This window comes from Vulpes lagopus, chromosome 2 (assembly GCF_018345385.1).
Source record: "Vulpes lagopus strain Blue_001 chromosome 2, ASM1834538v1, whole genome shotgun sequence".
Taxonomy (NCBI): Eukaryota; Metazoa; Chordata; class Mammalia; order Carnivora; family Canidae; genus Vulpes; species Vulpes lagopus.
Genome location: NC_054825.1, coordinates 60,269,316 through 60,287,836, shown reverse-complemented (window position 1 = coordinate 60,287,836; position 18,521 = coordinate 60,269,316). Strand labels below are relative to the sequence as shown.

The following is an 18,521-nucleotide window of genomic DNA, read 5'->3' as shown; positions in this document are numbered from 1 at the left end:
ATACATATTTTTAATCTCATTATTTTTAAAATTGAGACATAATTGAAATACAACATTGTGCTAATTTCAGGTGTACAACATAGTGATTCAGTGTACGTATATATTGCAAACTGATCACCACAGAAGTCTGGTTAACACCTATCACCACACATAGTTACAAACTTTTTTTCTTGTAGTGAGATCTACTTCTGTCAACAAAAGCTTATTGTTATCAACTAGGAAAATAACCTCTAAGCAGTACCAAGTGGCTTCCATCACTCCCATATTTTTCCTTCAAATTCAACATCTACCATAAAAGAAAAGTCACTTTTTGTCCTTTCCTTCTTTCTTTAATAGAATATACTTTGATGGCTTAGAAATCTAAATTGTATAATAGCTTTTGAATAATTTAGTATCCAGATTTCTTTGATATGAATTTATGCAGAAAATGTAGACTTGTAGTTTGTTTATTTTTATTTAAAGATCATAAACCATTTAATTTTTTTTTTGCTATACTTCTCTGTTCTTCCAAACTATCTACATTGGGCCCATATTAAATAATCAGAAAAATAAGTTACTATCATTTTTTTACCCTGCCTCTTCCTTAAGCTATCTCATCTGTTCTTTTGCTGCTAGACTTGAAAAAGGAGCCCACACTCATTACTTTCACTTTTCCACTGCCCACTCACTGTAATCCTTCCAATTCTAGTTCACCTCTCTAATGAAACTGCTTTTTAAAGGTCACTGTTGTTCAGTCTTAAGATTCAAAGGCTCTTTCTTCGGTTCTTTTTGGATCACATGCATGACAGTGCTTAATACACAGTGCCCAGTAAACAATCAGTTCTGAATTTATTTTAGTTCTATTCCCGCAAGGATTTGTTCAATGAGTACTGAATTAATAAACACATAGTATTTATTAATATTTATTAATTTACTCATTAATTTACTCATTAATAGATACTATGCATTTATTAATAGATATATTGTTAAATTAATAAATACATAGTATTCTTTATCTGCATAAAACATTGGATTGAATAAAAATAACAGCTTTATTGAGATACAAGTCATGTGACATAAAATTCACACTTTTTCATTCTATTCTCTTTGGGTTTTTGCTATTTATTTATGTCAGATATTCCACATCCTGGTCCTCTCCAGTCAGAAGTTCTTTGAAAGTACGCCATCTGCCTTGGCCAGTAGGAGAATGGAGTCATCTGATTCACCCAACCTGCAAATGGCCCCACACACAGTGTAGGTTTTAAACTGATGGTGAAACCTGCCTGTCACCTGGTCAGCCTCAGCCACCTTTATCTGAATGGACACATGGCCCCTGGCGCCCATGTTGCAGTTGCTGGTGGAGCATTTCTGCTGCTGGTACATGTCCACAAACTTGCCAGCATCATTGTGTGTGTCCAGGGCATGCTTGCTGCCACTGCAAATTCACACTTTTAAAGTGTACAATTTGGTAGGTTTTAGTATATTTCTAGAGCTGTGCAATCATCATCATGATCTACTTTTAGAATATTTCATCACCCCAAAAAGAAACTTCATACTCACTAGCATATACTTACCATTTTCACCTCCATGGAAACCACTTCTCCACTCTCTGGAACTTGCCTATTCTGGACATTTCATGTAAATGGAGTAATATACAGCCTTTTGTGTCTGGCTTCTTTAACTTAGCCTAATATTTCTAATGTTCATCTATGTTGTGTGTATCAGTAATTCATTTCTTTTTATAGGGTAGTAACATTCCACTGTGTGGATATATCACATTCATATATGGTATCATTAGTTAATGGGCAGTTGGGTTGCTTCCACTTTTTAGCTATTACATTACTGCTACTCTGAACATTTGTGTACAAATTTTTCTGTGGACATAAGTTTTAAGTTCTCTTCAGTTATGCATCTAGGAATGAAAATACTGATTGTTAAGGTAACTATATTTAACTTTTGAGGAATTGCCAAACTGTTTTTCAAGATGTCTACACCATTTTATATTTTGCCAGCGGGGGTAAAAGGCTTCCAATTTCCTCATATCCTTGCCAATACTTGTTATGACCCATCTTTTTTATTATAGCCACCCTAGTGGGTGTGAAATGGTATCTTGTGGTTTTGATTTGCCTCTGCTGATGACTAACGATGTTGAACATCTTTTGATGTGCTTATTGACCATTTATTTGTCTTCTTTGGATAAATGTCCATTCAAGTCCTCTGCCCATTCCTTAATTAGATTGTCTTTTTGTTATTGAGTTGTAAATATTCTTTATATATTTTGGATACCAGGCCTTTATCAGATATGTGACTTATAAATATTTTCTCCCATTCTTTGGGTTATCTTTCCACTTTCTTAATGGTGATCCTTGAAGCACAAAAAAAGTTTTTCATTTGGATGTTGAATTTATCTATTTATTACATGTGCTTTTGGTATCATATCTGAGAAAACATTGCTACTCCAAAGTCATGAAGATTTATTTCTATGCTTTATTGGTAATAGTTTCATAGTTTTAGTCCTATATTTAGGTCTATGATCCATTTTGAATTAATTTTATATATTGTGTGTGGGAGGGGTTTATTTTTTTTGTACATGGATATCCATTGGTCCCAACACCGTTTGTTGAAATGATGATCCTTTTCCCATTGAACTATATTGGACCCTTGTTGAAAGTCAGTTGACCGTAAATAGAAGATTTTTTTCCTGGACTCTTAATTCTATCCCATTGATCTGTGTGCCTGTCTTTATACCATTGATACATTGTCTTCATTGGTGTGGCTTTGTAGTAAGCTTTGAAAATGGAAAGTGTGAATCCTTCAACTTTGTGCTTTTATCAAGATTGTTTTGGCTGTACAGGATTCCTTGTATTTTTGTATGAATTTTAAGATCGCATGAGAGACTCCTAACTCTGGGAAACAAACAAGTGGTAGTGGAAGGGGCGGGGGGTTGGGATGACTGGGTGAGGGGCACTGAGGGGGGCACTTGATGGGAACAGCACTGGGTGTTATATGTTGGTAAATAGAAATCCAATAATAATAATAAAAAATACAGGGCAGCCCAGGTGGCTCAGCGGTTTAGCACCGCCTTCAGCCCAGGGCTTGATCCTGGAGACGGAGGATCGACTCCCACATCCGGCTCCCTGCATGGAGCCTGCTTCTCCCTCTGCCTGTGTCTCTGCCTCTCTCTCTTTGGGTTTCACATGAATGAATAAATAAATAACATCTTTAAAATATATATATGTATATATATATGCACATATATATATTTTAAATATATATATATTATATATGTATACATATAAAAAAGATCAGCTTGTCAATTTCTGTAAAAGAAAAAAACTAGTTGGGATTTTGGTGACTGTGTTGAATCTGTAGATCACTCTGGGGAGAACTATTGGTATCTTAACAACATTAAGTCTTCCAATTCATGAATGTGAGATGTCTCTCCATTTATTTAGATCTTTAATTTTTTTTAATAATGCTTTTTAATTTCCACTGTATAGGTCTTGCTCTTTTGTTAAATTTATTCCCAAGTATTATATCCCTTTTAATGGTATTATAAATGGAATTGGTTTCTTAATTTCTTAATTTCTATTTCAGATTATTCATTGCTAGTGTATGGAGATATAATTGATTTTTCTATATTGATCTTGTAGTCTGCAACTTTGCTGAATTCTTTTCTTAGTTCTAATAACACATTGTGTGAATTCCTTAGGATTTTCTATATACAAGATTGTGTAGAAATAAAATATAGATAGTTTTATATTTTCCAAATTTCCTTCTGTTATAGATTTCTAATTTTATTCCATTGTTGTTGGAGAACATACTTTGTATGATTCCAATCCTTTTAAATTTGAGGTCTGTTTTATGGCCTAACGTAGGATCATTCCTTGAGTCCACTTTAGAAGAATGTGTACTCTCCTTTTTTCCCTTACAGTTAATATCAGTGTGTGTGTGTGTGGTGTGTGTGTGTGTGTGTTTTATAGAAGAAAGAGAAGAGCAGATGCAAAGCTCTCAATTTTTAGCTATAAGAATTCAGATTGCAAGCAACATATCCAACTATTTAAATGATCACTAAGTTGCATAAGAACAGAAAACTGCTGCAGTCCAGCCTAAGTCAGTAGAAAGAATTGACTTCTATACTAAATTTTGAAGAAAACGGTTATAAATTTTTTATTATTTTTTTTTATTATTTATGATAGTCACAGAGAGAGAGAGAGAGGCAGAGACACAGGCAGAGGGAGAAGCAGGCTCCATGCACCGGGAGCCCGATGTGGGATTCCATCCTGGGTCTCCAGGATCGCGCCCTGGGCCAAAGGCAGGCGCCAAACCGCTGCGCCACCCAGGGATCCCCAAGAAAACGGTTATAGATGTGAAGGAGGAACAATAGTTTTATTTGGATCTGGATGGTGTATGGCATGACACATTCCAATAACTGCTTTTCTGGAGTGAGATACACAATATTTATTTCTAGGGTGAAATATACTGGATTTTGAACCTCTAGGGACATCACCTAAATTGAGATTAGGTATATGAGTAAAGAGGATAATATTCTTCAGGTCCATCACAACTATCAGAATGAAAACAACTTGCATATGATTAAATAATAATGCTTATAAGTGACCATTGCTTAGCTAAGGCTGGGGATCATATGAAAGCCCCATAATTTCGTCTGAATGGGGGACCCATTTTCAATTCTGATTGTAATGAGGAAGTGATACTTTTGGCTCAGGGAAATGTTCTCTATAATGTGTTATTCTATAACTAGGGTAGGGTTGCCTGATATAATACTGTAACCTCCAACTTTACATGCTCCTCCTCCTGCCACATGCCATATTCTGGTACTCTCAGTAGGGGGATGTGCCCTACCTCTGAGTACCAGGAACTTCTCATGTTTCAGAAAGCAGACCAGAAGGACAGTAGTTCTACAAGAGGAACTTCTGTGCCCAGGAGAGAGAAGGTGGCAAGAGAGCCAAGACTCCTGTCCCTGAGAAGTGGAAATTGGTTTCGTTTTTCATTTGTTTCTGCATGGTGGGAAAAATGATACAGAAGAGCTACTAGCTAGGGCAAACCTTGTAGGTATAAAAAGGGAGAGAGAATTCATGCTGCACGTGTGTGTGTGTATGTGTGTGTGTGTGACATTTAGTGTATGATATGATGGTTCTGTGTACTATGGCAGGTAGTCCAAAAAGACTCCTAGAATTTGGCCAATCAGTCTTTTCATGGGGTAGGGAGTCTAATGAAGCACAGTTTTCCTGAGAGGTCTTCTCCCCAGCTGCTCAATCAATGTTTTGTCTTTTATTTACTTGTTGTCTTAGATATTATCCTGTATAAATATAAAGTGACTCTCCTCCTCAGGAGTTTGTTGTATAAACTTGAGAATGGTAAACATAGCTGCCTTCCTAGAAATACAAAGCCATACAATCACACAGCTGGAAGAAACCTCCGATAACTTCTTATGAAAGCCAATGCTCTCATCATGTCTGGAGATAAGGAACCTCAGGCCCAGAGGAGTTACATTATTTCCACAAGGGCATTCAGATACTTAATGGTAGGAACAAATATGGGGTTTACTGTAACAGAAGTAGAGTTACCTACCATTTAGTATTTTATTACAAGTAAGAACTATATAAACCAGTCACAACCTGGCTCACCTGGCATATAAATGCAGTACCAAGAAGGAATAAACGAAACCAAAAGTCAAAAGGAAGAAAAGTATCCTCAAGTGGCATTGCAAAATCAATCTTTTTTTCATGACATAGCTCTCACATCTTTATCGAAAATGGCACTTAACTTGCAAAACTGTCTCTATGTTACCCTAAGGAGTTTAGAATTCCCAAGGGTTTCTGTAAGATAATACATGCCTATATAGAAAAACTATAAGCACCTGGGTGCTCAGTCAGTTAACCGTCTGACTCTTGATTTCGGCTCAGGTCATGATCTCAGGGTTGTGGGGTCAAGCCCCACATGCAACATGGAGCCTATTGGGATTCTCCCTCTCTCCCTCTACCCTGCTCCCCCCACCACACACACACACACACACACACACACACACACACACACAAAAGGAAAAAGAAAGAAAGAAGATATTTTAAGAGAGCATTTTTCTAGCAATGCTGTTTATCTGTTTCTTTTATCTACTCTGGATATTGGAATTATTATTATAAAACTCAAGTAGGGCCCACCTAGCCCAGGTGAAGGCTATTTAACTTAGGATTTTATGAAACTAGTGGTAGATGTGTTGAAAATAACTAAATAGTATAACACTAGAATGAGAACTAGTTACTTTTTAATATATTTTAAAATATATAGCAGAACTGAAAACACCATAAACAATGATTCTTAACTTTTTGGACTTTTTTTGAGAGCCTGATGAAAATCACTGATAAGTTTTCCCGAAAATTTTATATATACAAGAAGTTTTATTTATACTTCACTAAAGTATATAGTGATATAGCCCCAAAGTCTATCAATGAACCCAACTTAAGGACCTCTCCTTCAGCCATTTTAGCTAAGGAATGGGTCTCTGTTCTGGTCCAATGTGCATAGCTTCCTGCATCTCCTTCCTGTATAACTGCATTCTTTGTGTGTGTGTGTGTGTGTGTGTGTGTGTGTGTGTGATGTCAGTCTCTAGTTTCAGGGGCTTTCATATTTCTCATTACTCACTCTATTGGTAAAAACTCTAAATCCCTCTTAAGAACTGCCATTATGGGTGTGTTGCTTCCACTCTGAGAAGTATTACAAAATTCAATCTGCCAATTTTACTTGTCAATACTAAGAATTATTTTAATTCTTTCTTTGACCTTGTACCTTTCTCTTTGGGTGTCTAATTTCTAATGGTTCCATATTCTCTCTTGATGGGGAGGGAGGAATTATATATTGTGTATATATGCTGTATGTAATTAAGGTAGTCATATAATTTTTTTTAAGATTTTATTTATTTATTCATGAGAAACAGAGAGAGAGAGAGAGAGAGAGATGCAGAGACACAGGCAGAGGGAGAAGCAGGCTCCCTGAGGGGAGACTGATATGGGACTCGATCTCAGGACCCCAGGATCATGACCTGAGCAAAGGCAAAAGCCCAACCACTGAGCCACTGAGGTGCCCCAGTAGTTGTATAATTTATAATCAAAATTGGTGCACTTGGAGAATAAATAAATGCTATCAGTAACTACCCATGAACATCCAGTACTGTCCTGGCAGACCAGGCCATCTGGGCCCACTAGTCCCCAACTGAAATGCTGCTTGGTTTGCCACTGCTCTTATAGCTTTGGCATGTATCTTCCTCAAGGATTTTGTGAGGAATAGCTGGAACTAGGAAATAAAGAAGCCTCCAAGGTGAATTTAAAGCTAGAACCTAGTGTAGTCTTTCTAATATGTGCAGAACAAAGTCCAAGCAGATTTGTGACTTGTCAGTGGCTACTGAAGCTACTTTGCCTTCAGCCTGCCTGATATGTTAACTTCTGGTGTTGATGCTAATGGTGCAGCAGGCACAGGAACTAACCTGTGATTTTTTTCCCCTACTCCTACTTCTTAGTTCCTATTCCTGGTAAACTAAATTACACTATGTAATTCATGGGTCAGATTTCTTAATGGATGTGAATGATTAGTGAGCATGAAATGGTCAAACAAGAATGCACCCGAGCTACAATAACCAGGCTCTACATTGGACATTAACACTTAAACCTTCAGTTCCAGGGCACATCCAAAACACACAGGTGGCAAATTAGAGAGCTAAGAGCAGAGCACAGAGCATTCAAGAAGGAACTACTGCCTGAGCCAGGGAGCACAGACTCAGTGCAGGACTGAGATGGAAAGTGGGAGCAGAAGAAAATTTTTGTGGACATCATCAGAAAGTCACCTTCAGCAGTTCAGTGACAATCATTCTGTGCTTAAAAGAAACTTTGGGTATTTGTAAATTCAAGGAGAAAAATGCTGTAACCAGTATTAAGAACATTACATAAAGAAGTAACTGTTTGAGGGCAAAGCCAGGTATGATGAAGGAAATTGGCAGAATCTTGATAAAATAGGAGAGGAGGGATCTGAACTAAGCCAGACCAGAGGAGAAATTATTCTTCTAACCACCTCAGCTAAAGTATTACCCTGAGAATCAATATCATAGTTCCACAAAAGCTAGTGTATAATTTATTAAATATATCCATAGTTAACACTCTTTCAGTCATGCTCAACCAATAATTTTGCTATCAAGAATGGATTTGAATAATGCTGGCAGATCACCAGGACTTGCTGGACCTTAAATAATGGTTAGACTCAGAATTCTCAGAGCCTAAAAACTATAGGGATAGGAAACAGCTAAGTGATTGCAGGGGTTAGGGGAGGGTAGGAGAGAGGTTGGCTACAAAGCAGTCACACATAAGGGAATTTGGGGAGTGATAGAACTGCTTTATATCTTTTTTTTTTTTTGAACTGCTTTATATCTTGATTGTTGGGGTGAGTATATAATTGTAGGCATATATGTGAAAATTCATAGAAGAGTACATCACAAAGAATGGATTTTACCATATACAAGTTTTAAATATATTATACCGTATATAAATAAGAGATTTAAAAATAAAAGCATCCAGGACTTTATAGGTAAAACTAGATAAACAATATCCCCTCCAATGCCCTCCTTGCCTTTCTAAATTGTCGCTTTAAAATGTTCATATCTTCCTGATGAACACAAAGGTATATTTGTCTTTCCATATGCAGACCTGTTGTAGGCCTTATGACAGTAGGAACAGAACATGGAATAGTTACATGGGACATGTAACTTGAAGCATCAAAAATTCCCTTACACAGTAATAAATAGAACCTCTTAGTACTGATATTTCTTGATGTTTGAAGTAATAGTATAAGAGGACAGGTAGGGAAGTAGAGGAAGGTGACATATGAACAGAGTCCTCAAAGATGTGAAGAAGTGAACCACAATGTGAAACTCTAAGGAAGGGTGCTCTAGTCAGAGGGAACAGCTAGTGCAAAAGCGTTGGGCACATGCTTTAGGTTTGCTAATTGGCAAGAACACCAATGTGGATAGAGAGGAGTAGGCAAGAGATGGGGAGTAGCCAAATTGCGTGGAGTCTGATAAGCCTAAACAAGTAGTTTTAGTTTAAGTATGCCTGGAAGCCATTGAGACTAAGGGAATTATCTGGTCTGAGGTGCATTTTTAAAAGATTGCTAGTTGCTCTATGAAGAGTAGACATTTGGGGGTAAGTACGGAAGCAAAAAAAAGCCATTGCAACTATGTAGAAATGGTGGTTGCTTAGGAACACTTTCCTGTGAAAGAAGTAGATAAGAGGGAAAGCTTTACTCTTTTGCCTGGCCAGAACCCCATCTATGGCTCATCATTGCAATGATAAACTTAATATTATCTTAGGATTCCTTAAGCTCCTGGACCTTAAATAGGCATGGTAATAAATACAGAAATGCTTCTAGACAACTTGAAAGCTAGCTAAAGTTGGAGACAAGGAATTTTTTGTGGCTTGAAAGCACATAATTATATGATTTTCTCTAGCAATGTTCAGAAGCCCAAGTGTATGAATGAAGAAGGCAGATGATTTAATTAATCAAGAGTCAAGGATTTTGTCAGATATGTGTAAGACATAAAGGAGCTATGATAATATTACCATAATTCACACTAAACTATTGATATCTTAGTCCAGTACATAATCCTATCACAAAAGAATATCACATGATAAAGAGAGGAAAATGTGAAGGATGGTAAGAGGACAGTAAAAAGAATGGTAAAGAAAAATGAGATGAAGGATGATAAAGAGAGGTTGGAGAGTATATGAAGAATGGCACAGAGTACCATCTAACAAAAATAAATTATGAATGGTGCAACATCAGGTCTTTTAGGATAGTAGTCCTTCCTAGAAGTCTTCATATTATATTGTTACACATGTATAATTTACACAATGTTTTAATTTACTCTTAGAATAGTTCATTATGGACAGTATGATTTTTAATTTTAATCTATACCCCAGGCAGGCTAATTAACATTGAGTTGAGTATACTCACATCAAGAGTGTATAGAAAAGACAAATACCAACCAAAGAAATGTTAAAGATTATTTTTCATTGGTAAAATACATAGAATTCAAGGTATGTGGATTGGCTAGGAATATTGTACTAACATTTCCACAGTTTAGTGACAGGATATGAAAATCTGGTGAATGGGAATCTCTGGGTGGCTCAGCAGTTTGGCGCCTGCCTTCAGCTCAGGGTGTGATCCTGGAGTCCCGGGATGGAGTCCCACATCAGGCTCCCTGCATGGAGCCTGCTTCTCCCTCCTCCTGTGTCTCTGCCCCTCTCTCTCTCTCTCTCTCTCTCTCTCTGTGTGTGTGTGTGTGTGTCTTTCATGAATAAATAAATAAAATCTTAAAAAAAAATCTGGTGAAACCATTAGTCTCCACCCATTGGAATGGTATTCTATGCTTAGAATTCCAATTCATTTTGTATACAAGCCACTTAAAAAGGATTTTGTGGCTTGGCTTTGACTAGATTAGCTCAATCATGTTGCATTTGCCTTGAGCGAATCCTTCATGCAAGTTACTTGCTCAAATGCTGAAGAAGACAGAAAGCTGGGGCTTTAGAAAGCTTACACTGCAGGTTGTGTGAATATTTTTACTTCTGCTTCCTAATAAAAATGTGTAAGTGTGGCAGAATTTGACCTAGAACTTGATTGCGATATAAAAACCACATGATAAATTGTGGAGGAAGGGACTGATAATCTCCATCTACCTCTAACCATTGGAAGCTTCCAATAGAGCCTAAAATCAGGAATAATCATACTGGCTTAAGTCATTTTGGAAATACACCAGGTTAAACAGTCTATTTTATAAGGGTTTTCCTTCTTTGGTAGATGAGTATGTGGTCTCTCCTTCTGTGTATTGAATATATCCTTGTGGAAATAACAAAAGGTAAACCTGAAAGAAAAGTTAAAATCATGTAGTCTGCTTCTTCATGTTGTATATGGAGAAATTAAGGCTCAGAAAGATTGTTACATTCTCAAGGATAATGGTCAAAGCTAGTTAGTAGTAAAGACAGAACTATGTTTTGGGTCTTATGACCCAGAAATCTCATTGCCACATTAGTAGAGCCATATATTCCAAACCAAAACACATGAGATGTGTGATCTAGAAAGTTTGATATGACTTATGGAGATGATGGGACAGAAGAAAAGATTCCAAAGCTTTTAGTGAAACACCCTCATCGCTTTTTAGCTATCCTACCTCTCCCGTCTAATGCATTTTCCCACATCCATGATTCCATATTTTCTAATCTCCTTTAGTCATATTAGGAAGTTACTCAGTAGCAAAATTGGGGGATCCAGCAGTATCACACATTAGCAGTATCACACATTAGCTCTTTCTTCCCATATCTGCACTCTCTCAAAATATAGGTCACAGAAGCAATGTGTTTTCTTTTGTCTTAAGGATGCATAATGAATTCTCCTATTTGTCCAAACTGACCACTTACTGATCTCTGGCTTACATGTAAGATATTGCAAATGCTGGAAAAATAGATAAAACAAGACCATTTCATGGTCTGACTACAGCCTGTGTTAATAATGGAGTTTTTAAATTAATATTTTTTTATCTGAATTTAGTGATTTATCTAGAGTCCTAGACTTTCTTCACCTCTGTGTTTTGTGAATGTGAACTTCCCGTTGGTACAAGGTGCCACCATGATCCCTTCACTCATGTCTGAAGGTCTAGGAATGAACATAGGGTCCCAAATTATCCAACACGCTAGGTATCATTAGTGAGAAACTATAAATGATTCCTGATAGCCACATAATTTGATGAATTAGATTTAAAAAATAGAGACTCTTCAAGTTGAAAAGAGTGTTAAAGATCCTTGAAGCCAACTGTCCCTGTCAGGGGTCATTCAGCCTCTGCTTATACATTATCACTTGTCGCTGCCTAAAATGCTCTTTTTCCAGAGAACATTTATTCCAATTTTGGGTAACTGTAACTGCTAGAAAGTTCTTATTTGAAAGAAATCCTTCTCCTTGTGAGTTCCACCCACTAGCCTCTTTTTCTATGGTTTCTTTAGTGTCATGATGAATTTTTTCTCTTACATATTAGCCCTTTTGATATGCCAAAGTAGTTTCCATGTCCCCCATCACAGCATTAAAACAAAAACTTAAAGACAAATATCTTTACTGAATAACCCAAAATGAACTCATGACTTTTCTTCTGATTATGTTATTATACATCTGATATATAAAACATCTGATGTTGGGGCACCTGAGTGACTCAGTCGATTAAGTGTCCAACTCTTGGTTTTTGCTCAAGTCATGATGTAAGAGTTGTGAGATGGAGCCCTGAATCCCCTGTCAGGCTTTATGTTTAGCATGGTGTCTGCTTGGGATTCTCTCCCAATCCCTCTCTCCCCAACTCTGCCCCTCTCCGCGCCCCCTCTAAAATAAATAAATAAACTATTAAAACAAAACAAAAAACAAAAAACACCCCATCTGATGTTAAATGTTTTTTAAATTTTTATTAAGTTTTTATATATGTAATGTTTTAAACAGAACTATTTCAAAATTACAGATAAATATTGCAGTTTGGATGTGCCCAGAAACAGAAAAGAATTTGAGTGCAAACAGATTATAATAATAATGGGGTAATGGGGAAGTAATACAAGGAAGAGAATCTGGCCAATGAAGGGTATGTTTTAAGCCAGCTATATAAGTAGGAAACTAGACAGAAATTTCATGGAGAACCCCTGGAAAATGCTGCAAAATAAATGCCTCAGAGTTATGCTACCTTAGGGGTGAACGACTACCTTAGCATTTTTAGCCCACTTACAAGCAGTTTTCTGCTGGTCTGGAATAAAAAGCTTTCAGGCACAGAGAAAGCCATTAGAAATTGACTAGAGTACTACATGGGACACTGACAGCATCTGAGATAATAAGCAAAATAATGATAATGATAATTATTAATGATTAACATTTTTATATACTTCCATTTGGAATTTTTCCTATACGTATACTTACCCGAATATAAATTATCGTAAAAATGTCCTCTATGATATTAATTTGCAGACTGCTTTGACACTTAGTAATACCATATATTACATCTTTCTATGTCAATAAATGTAAATCTACTCATGTCATCACTAATGATGATATGTTATACTATAATTTATTTAATTATTTCCCCAGTTGGACATTTAAATTGGTTGCAGGTTTTTGCTCTCTTGAGGGAAATGCTTTATTTCAGTTTCATTTGCACAATGAATTTATATTTGGTCTGGTTGCCACTTGACTATATGTTTATTATGATAATGCTTACGAGATATAAACAGTGTGGGAAAGAGTGCTGTGTATTCAAGTGCCAATGATTCATGCTTACTTTACAGTTCAGAAATATTACTTAATACAGGTAAGTTTGAATTCAAAATACTATAATGTGTCTTATTATGCACAAGATATCTGATATATCACAAGATACATCCACTTAGGTTACAGAGATTCAGTTTTATGTGTGTCATTTAACACCACTACCACAACTTAGGATCCATTGTTTTCTATTTATGAATATTGGTTTGTATTTTAGCTGAGTACTTCCAGCCCAGAGCCATCATGAGTTCCCACATACAGTTATATAGTTGGAACACTTTCTTTTCCCCCTTAGAGTACTTGTCACTTGTTAGTTTATAGCAGTACAAAATTACACATCATCTCCTCATGATCTCAACTTGTTCAGTGGGTGTGATATTATCTTAGGTTAAAATTCCTGGGAAACAGACTGAGATGGAGATTTGCATGCAGGTGGTTTAACAGGGAGTATTCTCAGAAACATTCTAAGAAACATAACCTCACCTCATCTGGATTCTGTTTCCTCTTTTTCTTTTCCTGGAAAAATGTATAAGAAGGTTAATGGAGAAAATTCTAAATCCTGACATTGCATTTGAACCTGACATTCATCATCTCTCTCCTCTTGCATACCTTCTGTATCCTCTTAACATTCAAATAGCCCTTCTATGGGCTAGGTGGCTTGTGTGGAAGGGCTATCCAGACTCTCATCTTGGAGGGATTTGAGCCTCTAGCTGCCATATCTGTCTTAGGCTGTGGATGTTGCATTTGTCTCTTTGCCAACAAAATTGGTTAGGCAAGTTATCAAGAGATGTTCCAGTGGATCAGTTAAGTGCTAAATAGTCTTCCTTTCCTGCGTTGTGTAACAGTTACTTCTACTTTACCTGTGCCAATTACCTGGCCAGTATGGGGACTCTTTTTCTTGTCTGCTAGCCTCTTAGCAAAAAGGAATGGGAAATAACCAGGTGGTAGCTTAAAGTTTAATGAGATCCTTCCTACTCTGTCCCTTTATGGAAGTATTTCCTTTAAGCAGACTGGAAACTCTAGGCCTGCAGAGCATGTAGTTGCAGTGACTGGCAGCACTTGGAGTGCTACTGAGAAAAGCTACTCCTACTTCCACAACCTTAGAGTCCCCTGTTTGAAAAATATCACTATACAGTGATCATTGATTTAAAGTGTTAGGCCCATCCTGAAGGATAATCCCCCATAGCATCACATGATGCTATGCTTTCAAAAGTCTATTCCACCCATCAGGCCTGCAGGTTTTGGGGGATGAAGTGTGTGACAAAACAAGGAAATCCCATGGTCATGGGGCTGCTACCACATCTCATTTGTAAAATAGCTCACTTGGTCTGAGATAATGACCTCTTATATAATGGTAGTGTCTGAGGCACTTTGGGCAGGGAAATTAAACCCATACCTGAAATAGATGTCAATATTTAATATGGATGGGATGTCTCAGCAAGCCGCAGACAACTGGACCCTTAAAAACTTTACTGACATGGATAGACCTGAATTTTCATAGCATTTGTCTCCTATACTCTGATGTACACGTGTCTTACCAATATGTACGTAGTACTTGCCCATTTCTTAGTCATTAAGTCTATCTAACATGATACTGCTAATGTCATAGAGCACTATTATCTGTGGGATGTCCAGATGGTCCAGATATTTTCCACTATGTAATAACAGAGTGTAGGAGAATTAACTTAGCTCTGGGCAAGACTATTAATGTACTGTGGTCTTCCCAATGTAGAGGCAAACTGCCTATGCTCTTCCTGACTGCTAGATATTGAAAACAATACTTTTGCCATATTAATGGCTTCATACTTCTTATCAGGGGCTATGTTAATTTGCTACAACAAAGATATCACATCCATCACAGTAGCTACAGTTGACTGTTACTACTACTTAATTAAGTTTGAGATATTAATTACCTGTGTTTTAGGGGCCAGACATAGGGTTGCAAGGGATACCACCAAGCTTCAAGTCTTTGAAGATGTTAATAATCACTGCCTTTCTCCTTGAAGCAGTGTTGTTTTTGATTTTACAATCTTTCAAGGGTAGGAAGGGCAATTCCCAAGGTTTCCATTTGGCCTTTTCTATTATAATGGGTCTTCTTTCATAGGTCGGGAAGCCATTGTGAGAGTTCTGCCAATTGCTGAGTTTGTCCATTTCAATTATGTGTTAGGTAGCAGGGAAATGACTATTAGGTCATTCTATGCTTATTTTTATTTTTGGAACTAATGGACTCACTGTGAGATGGACTTGGGCCAAGACTCCACTTATTACCTGACCTTCCTTATTTTAACTGAAGCGTCATGATAACACTTTGGGTCATTGGGTATTCAACTCTGTGTTCATTCAGACCTTGTATCCAACATCCCTCAAAAACTGTTATGTAGTCCTTTTTCTCAGTTTATAATTACCAAAGGAAAGTCTTTTTGGGAAAGGACTGGGGAAATCACTATAGTATATATTTGCTATTGAATTGTAGTCTTCTTCCTCAAGGGACCTGGCCTTTCCTTTAACTGATGGGTTGTAAGTTGGACAATTGCCTCAGGTCTGGAAACTAGACAAAGGATTATATCTTCCCACTGGGTCATGTGACATGAATCTTTTACTCATCCAGTGATATATACCCTTGATTGTTGTATATATTAAGCAACACCCTTGTTGGATCCCTATATGTCTTGGTCCTGGACACACGTTCTGTTAAATATCTCCATAGGTCATCATGGATCAGGCTCCTCTGGTTCCCTTTCTATCCTCACCGCCCGAGAGAATAATTACACCTACCTTGCCTTTGACAATTAAATGCTTCCGCTTGGCCTCTCCTATTCCAAAATCATAATGTTGCTATTAAGGAGCCTATTCTGTTACAGATTCTCCTGCTGTCAGCCCCTTCTTCTAGAGAACAGGTACTACTGGGTTTCTCCCTACTGCCTCTGGCCACCCTCTCCAATGGCTTTCTTATTATCTTGGTAAATGGAATGTCCTCGAGGCCATACCAAGGAACATAATTAGCTGTTGAATTTTCCACTTCATTTAACACAGGCCACTGCTTTTCCAAGTTTCTAAGAGCCATGCCAGCAACTTACTAGAACAGGATGTCAAGATACTTGCCAGTGTTAAACCAAATGTCAAGGGAAAGTGTTTCTATATCAACAAACTCTGCCTTATTCTGCTTTATATTTCGCTCCCCTGATTCAGCACCTTCAAGACGAACTTCCTGCAAACATTTCTGGTTCTTACTGCTGCATTTTATTGAGTAGATCATTGTAGCTCACCTCTCTGCTGCCTTAGCAGACCTGACAATCCCCAGTTATGCTGTGATTTGACTTTAGTTATTGGTCTGGTTGCCAGGGGGCAGATCCTGAGAATGGCAAGCATTGTCTTGTAAGCCATTTGCATATTTGAAACACCTGCATATTATTCAAGCAAAGCAGCACCCATCTTCTAACAAGAATGAGTGAGACATTATTAGTGCAGGCTCAGAGACTTTAGACATACCAGGGGTTCAATGTTCTGATCTGAATTCACCCAGAATCCTTAACCTAGGTCTCAAGGTCTCATTCCTTCTATCTCAGGGCCCTGATTTTGGCATAGGAAATTTTCTAGGATTGAGAATGAAATATTTTTTAAAATCCTGCTACTCTTAAGATTAAGTCCTAAGGTAATGAGGACTTCTTTAAATGCCTAGTAGGGTCTATTATTCACACTTTACTTTGAATTGATGAGTGATCATCTTTAACCTACCTTTTTTTTTTTCACCCTAAAGCACTGATGTTGTTCAGCAACAGCTATGCAATTCCACAATCTTTATAATTACTAGTTCCCCCATACTTCTCAAATGCTAGAGATTGTATAAATCAATGCATCCCCTTCTAGATTCCATAACAGTTAGCCACAACTGGAAAGCCATGATGATCTTACTGTTTCAGCATAATTCAAACTATTCATACTTCACTTGCCAGCAGCAGTGAGGTCTTCAGTGGAAGCCGGTGATCCAACTGCTGAATACCATCCTTATAGACTGCTTCCTAGCCCATTTCTAATACCAATGTGTCATGGTTGGTGTTTTTAGAAGCAGAACCCGAGATAGGAATTCAGGTGCAGGTGATTAATGAAGGAGCACTCTTCAGGAAAAACCTGAAAGAGATAGAAGGAAGCAGGATTGGGAAAGGGAAAGACTGTACAGTGATGTGGTTTCAAGTTAAATCTGTATTTTGCCTGAGCAATGGAAGTGAGCCCCCTGGAGTACAAATCACACTGAGATTTTTCTCAACTTAAGGCCAGGGGCCAGACATTTAGACTCCTGTATCAGTCACTTATTAGCCCCTCCACCACTCCCACACATACCTGGAACATCTCTTTTGTACTTTAAACAATGTCTAGACACCTAGAAAACTTTCTTTTCTTTTTTTTTTTCTTTCATTTTAGACTCTTCCTAATGCTTCCTTACCTCCAAGATTTCCTGATTAATTTTCTTGAAGAGCAGTACCAAAAATAAAAATCTGGAGTCTCTTAAATATTCAGCCAAACTATGATAATATGAGCAGCAAAACAACAATATTTTTTTTCAAAACAACAACATTAATAATCACTATTTTTTAAAGAATCAAGGAAAAGGTGAGTCTGTGAAAGGTCATGAGTGGATACGAATATGCAAAAGAGGAAAACAAAGTATATAAAAAGGTAATCCTAAGAACAGAAATGTGGACTTTAAAAATAAATTTTTAGGGGTACCTGGGTGGCTCAGTTGATTAAACATCCAACTTTGATTTTTGGCTCAGGTCATGATCTCAGGGTCATGAGATGGAGCCCTGCTTGGGCTCTGGGTTCAGTGAGGAGTCTGCTTTAGATTCTCTCTCCTTCTATCTCTCTCTCTCTGCCACTCCCTCTGCTCTCTCTCTTTCTTTTTCTCAAATAAGTAAATAAATCTTTAAAAAAGACAATTGGGACACCTGGGTGGCTCAGTGGTTGAATGTCTGCCCAAAGGGCATAATCCCTGGGTCTGGGATTGTTCCCACATCGGGCTTCTTGTGGGGAGCCTACTTCTCTCTCTGCCTATGTCTATGCCTCTCTCTCTGTGTCTTTCATGAATAAATAAATAAAATCTTAAACAAAAAAGACAATTATGTTCTAAACAGGAGAGGGATGTATAAATAGCTAAGTTTTTATACTTAAACTGGTAAATGATGATACTACTAAAGTGT

The 18,521-nt window shown here is 37.4% G+C and overlaps 1 protein-coding gene across 1 annotated transcript; it reads right to left on the bottom strand.

The window, feature by feature from the left end:
* Positions 1-1,140: 1,140 nt before the first annotated feature.
* LOC121477321 (40S ribosomal protein S21-like) lies at positions 1,141-16,582 on the bottom strand. Its single transcript, XM_041731517.1, has 2 exons — positions 16,404-16,582; positions 1,141-1,414 (listed from the first exon to the last, which is right to left on the bottom strand). Exons 1-2 carry the CDS (start codon positions 16,580-16,582, stop codon positions 1,141-1,143), a joined length of 453 nt encoding a protein of 150 aa, XP_041587451.1.
* Positions 16,583-18,521: the final 1,939 nt, after the last annotated feature.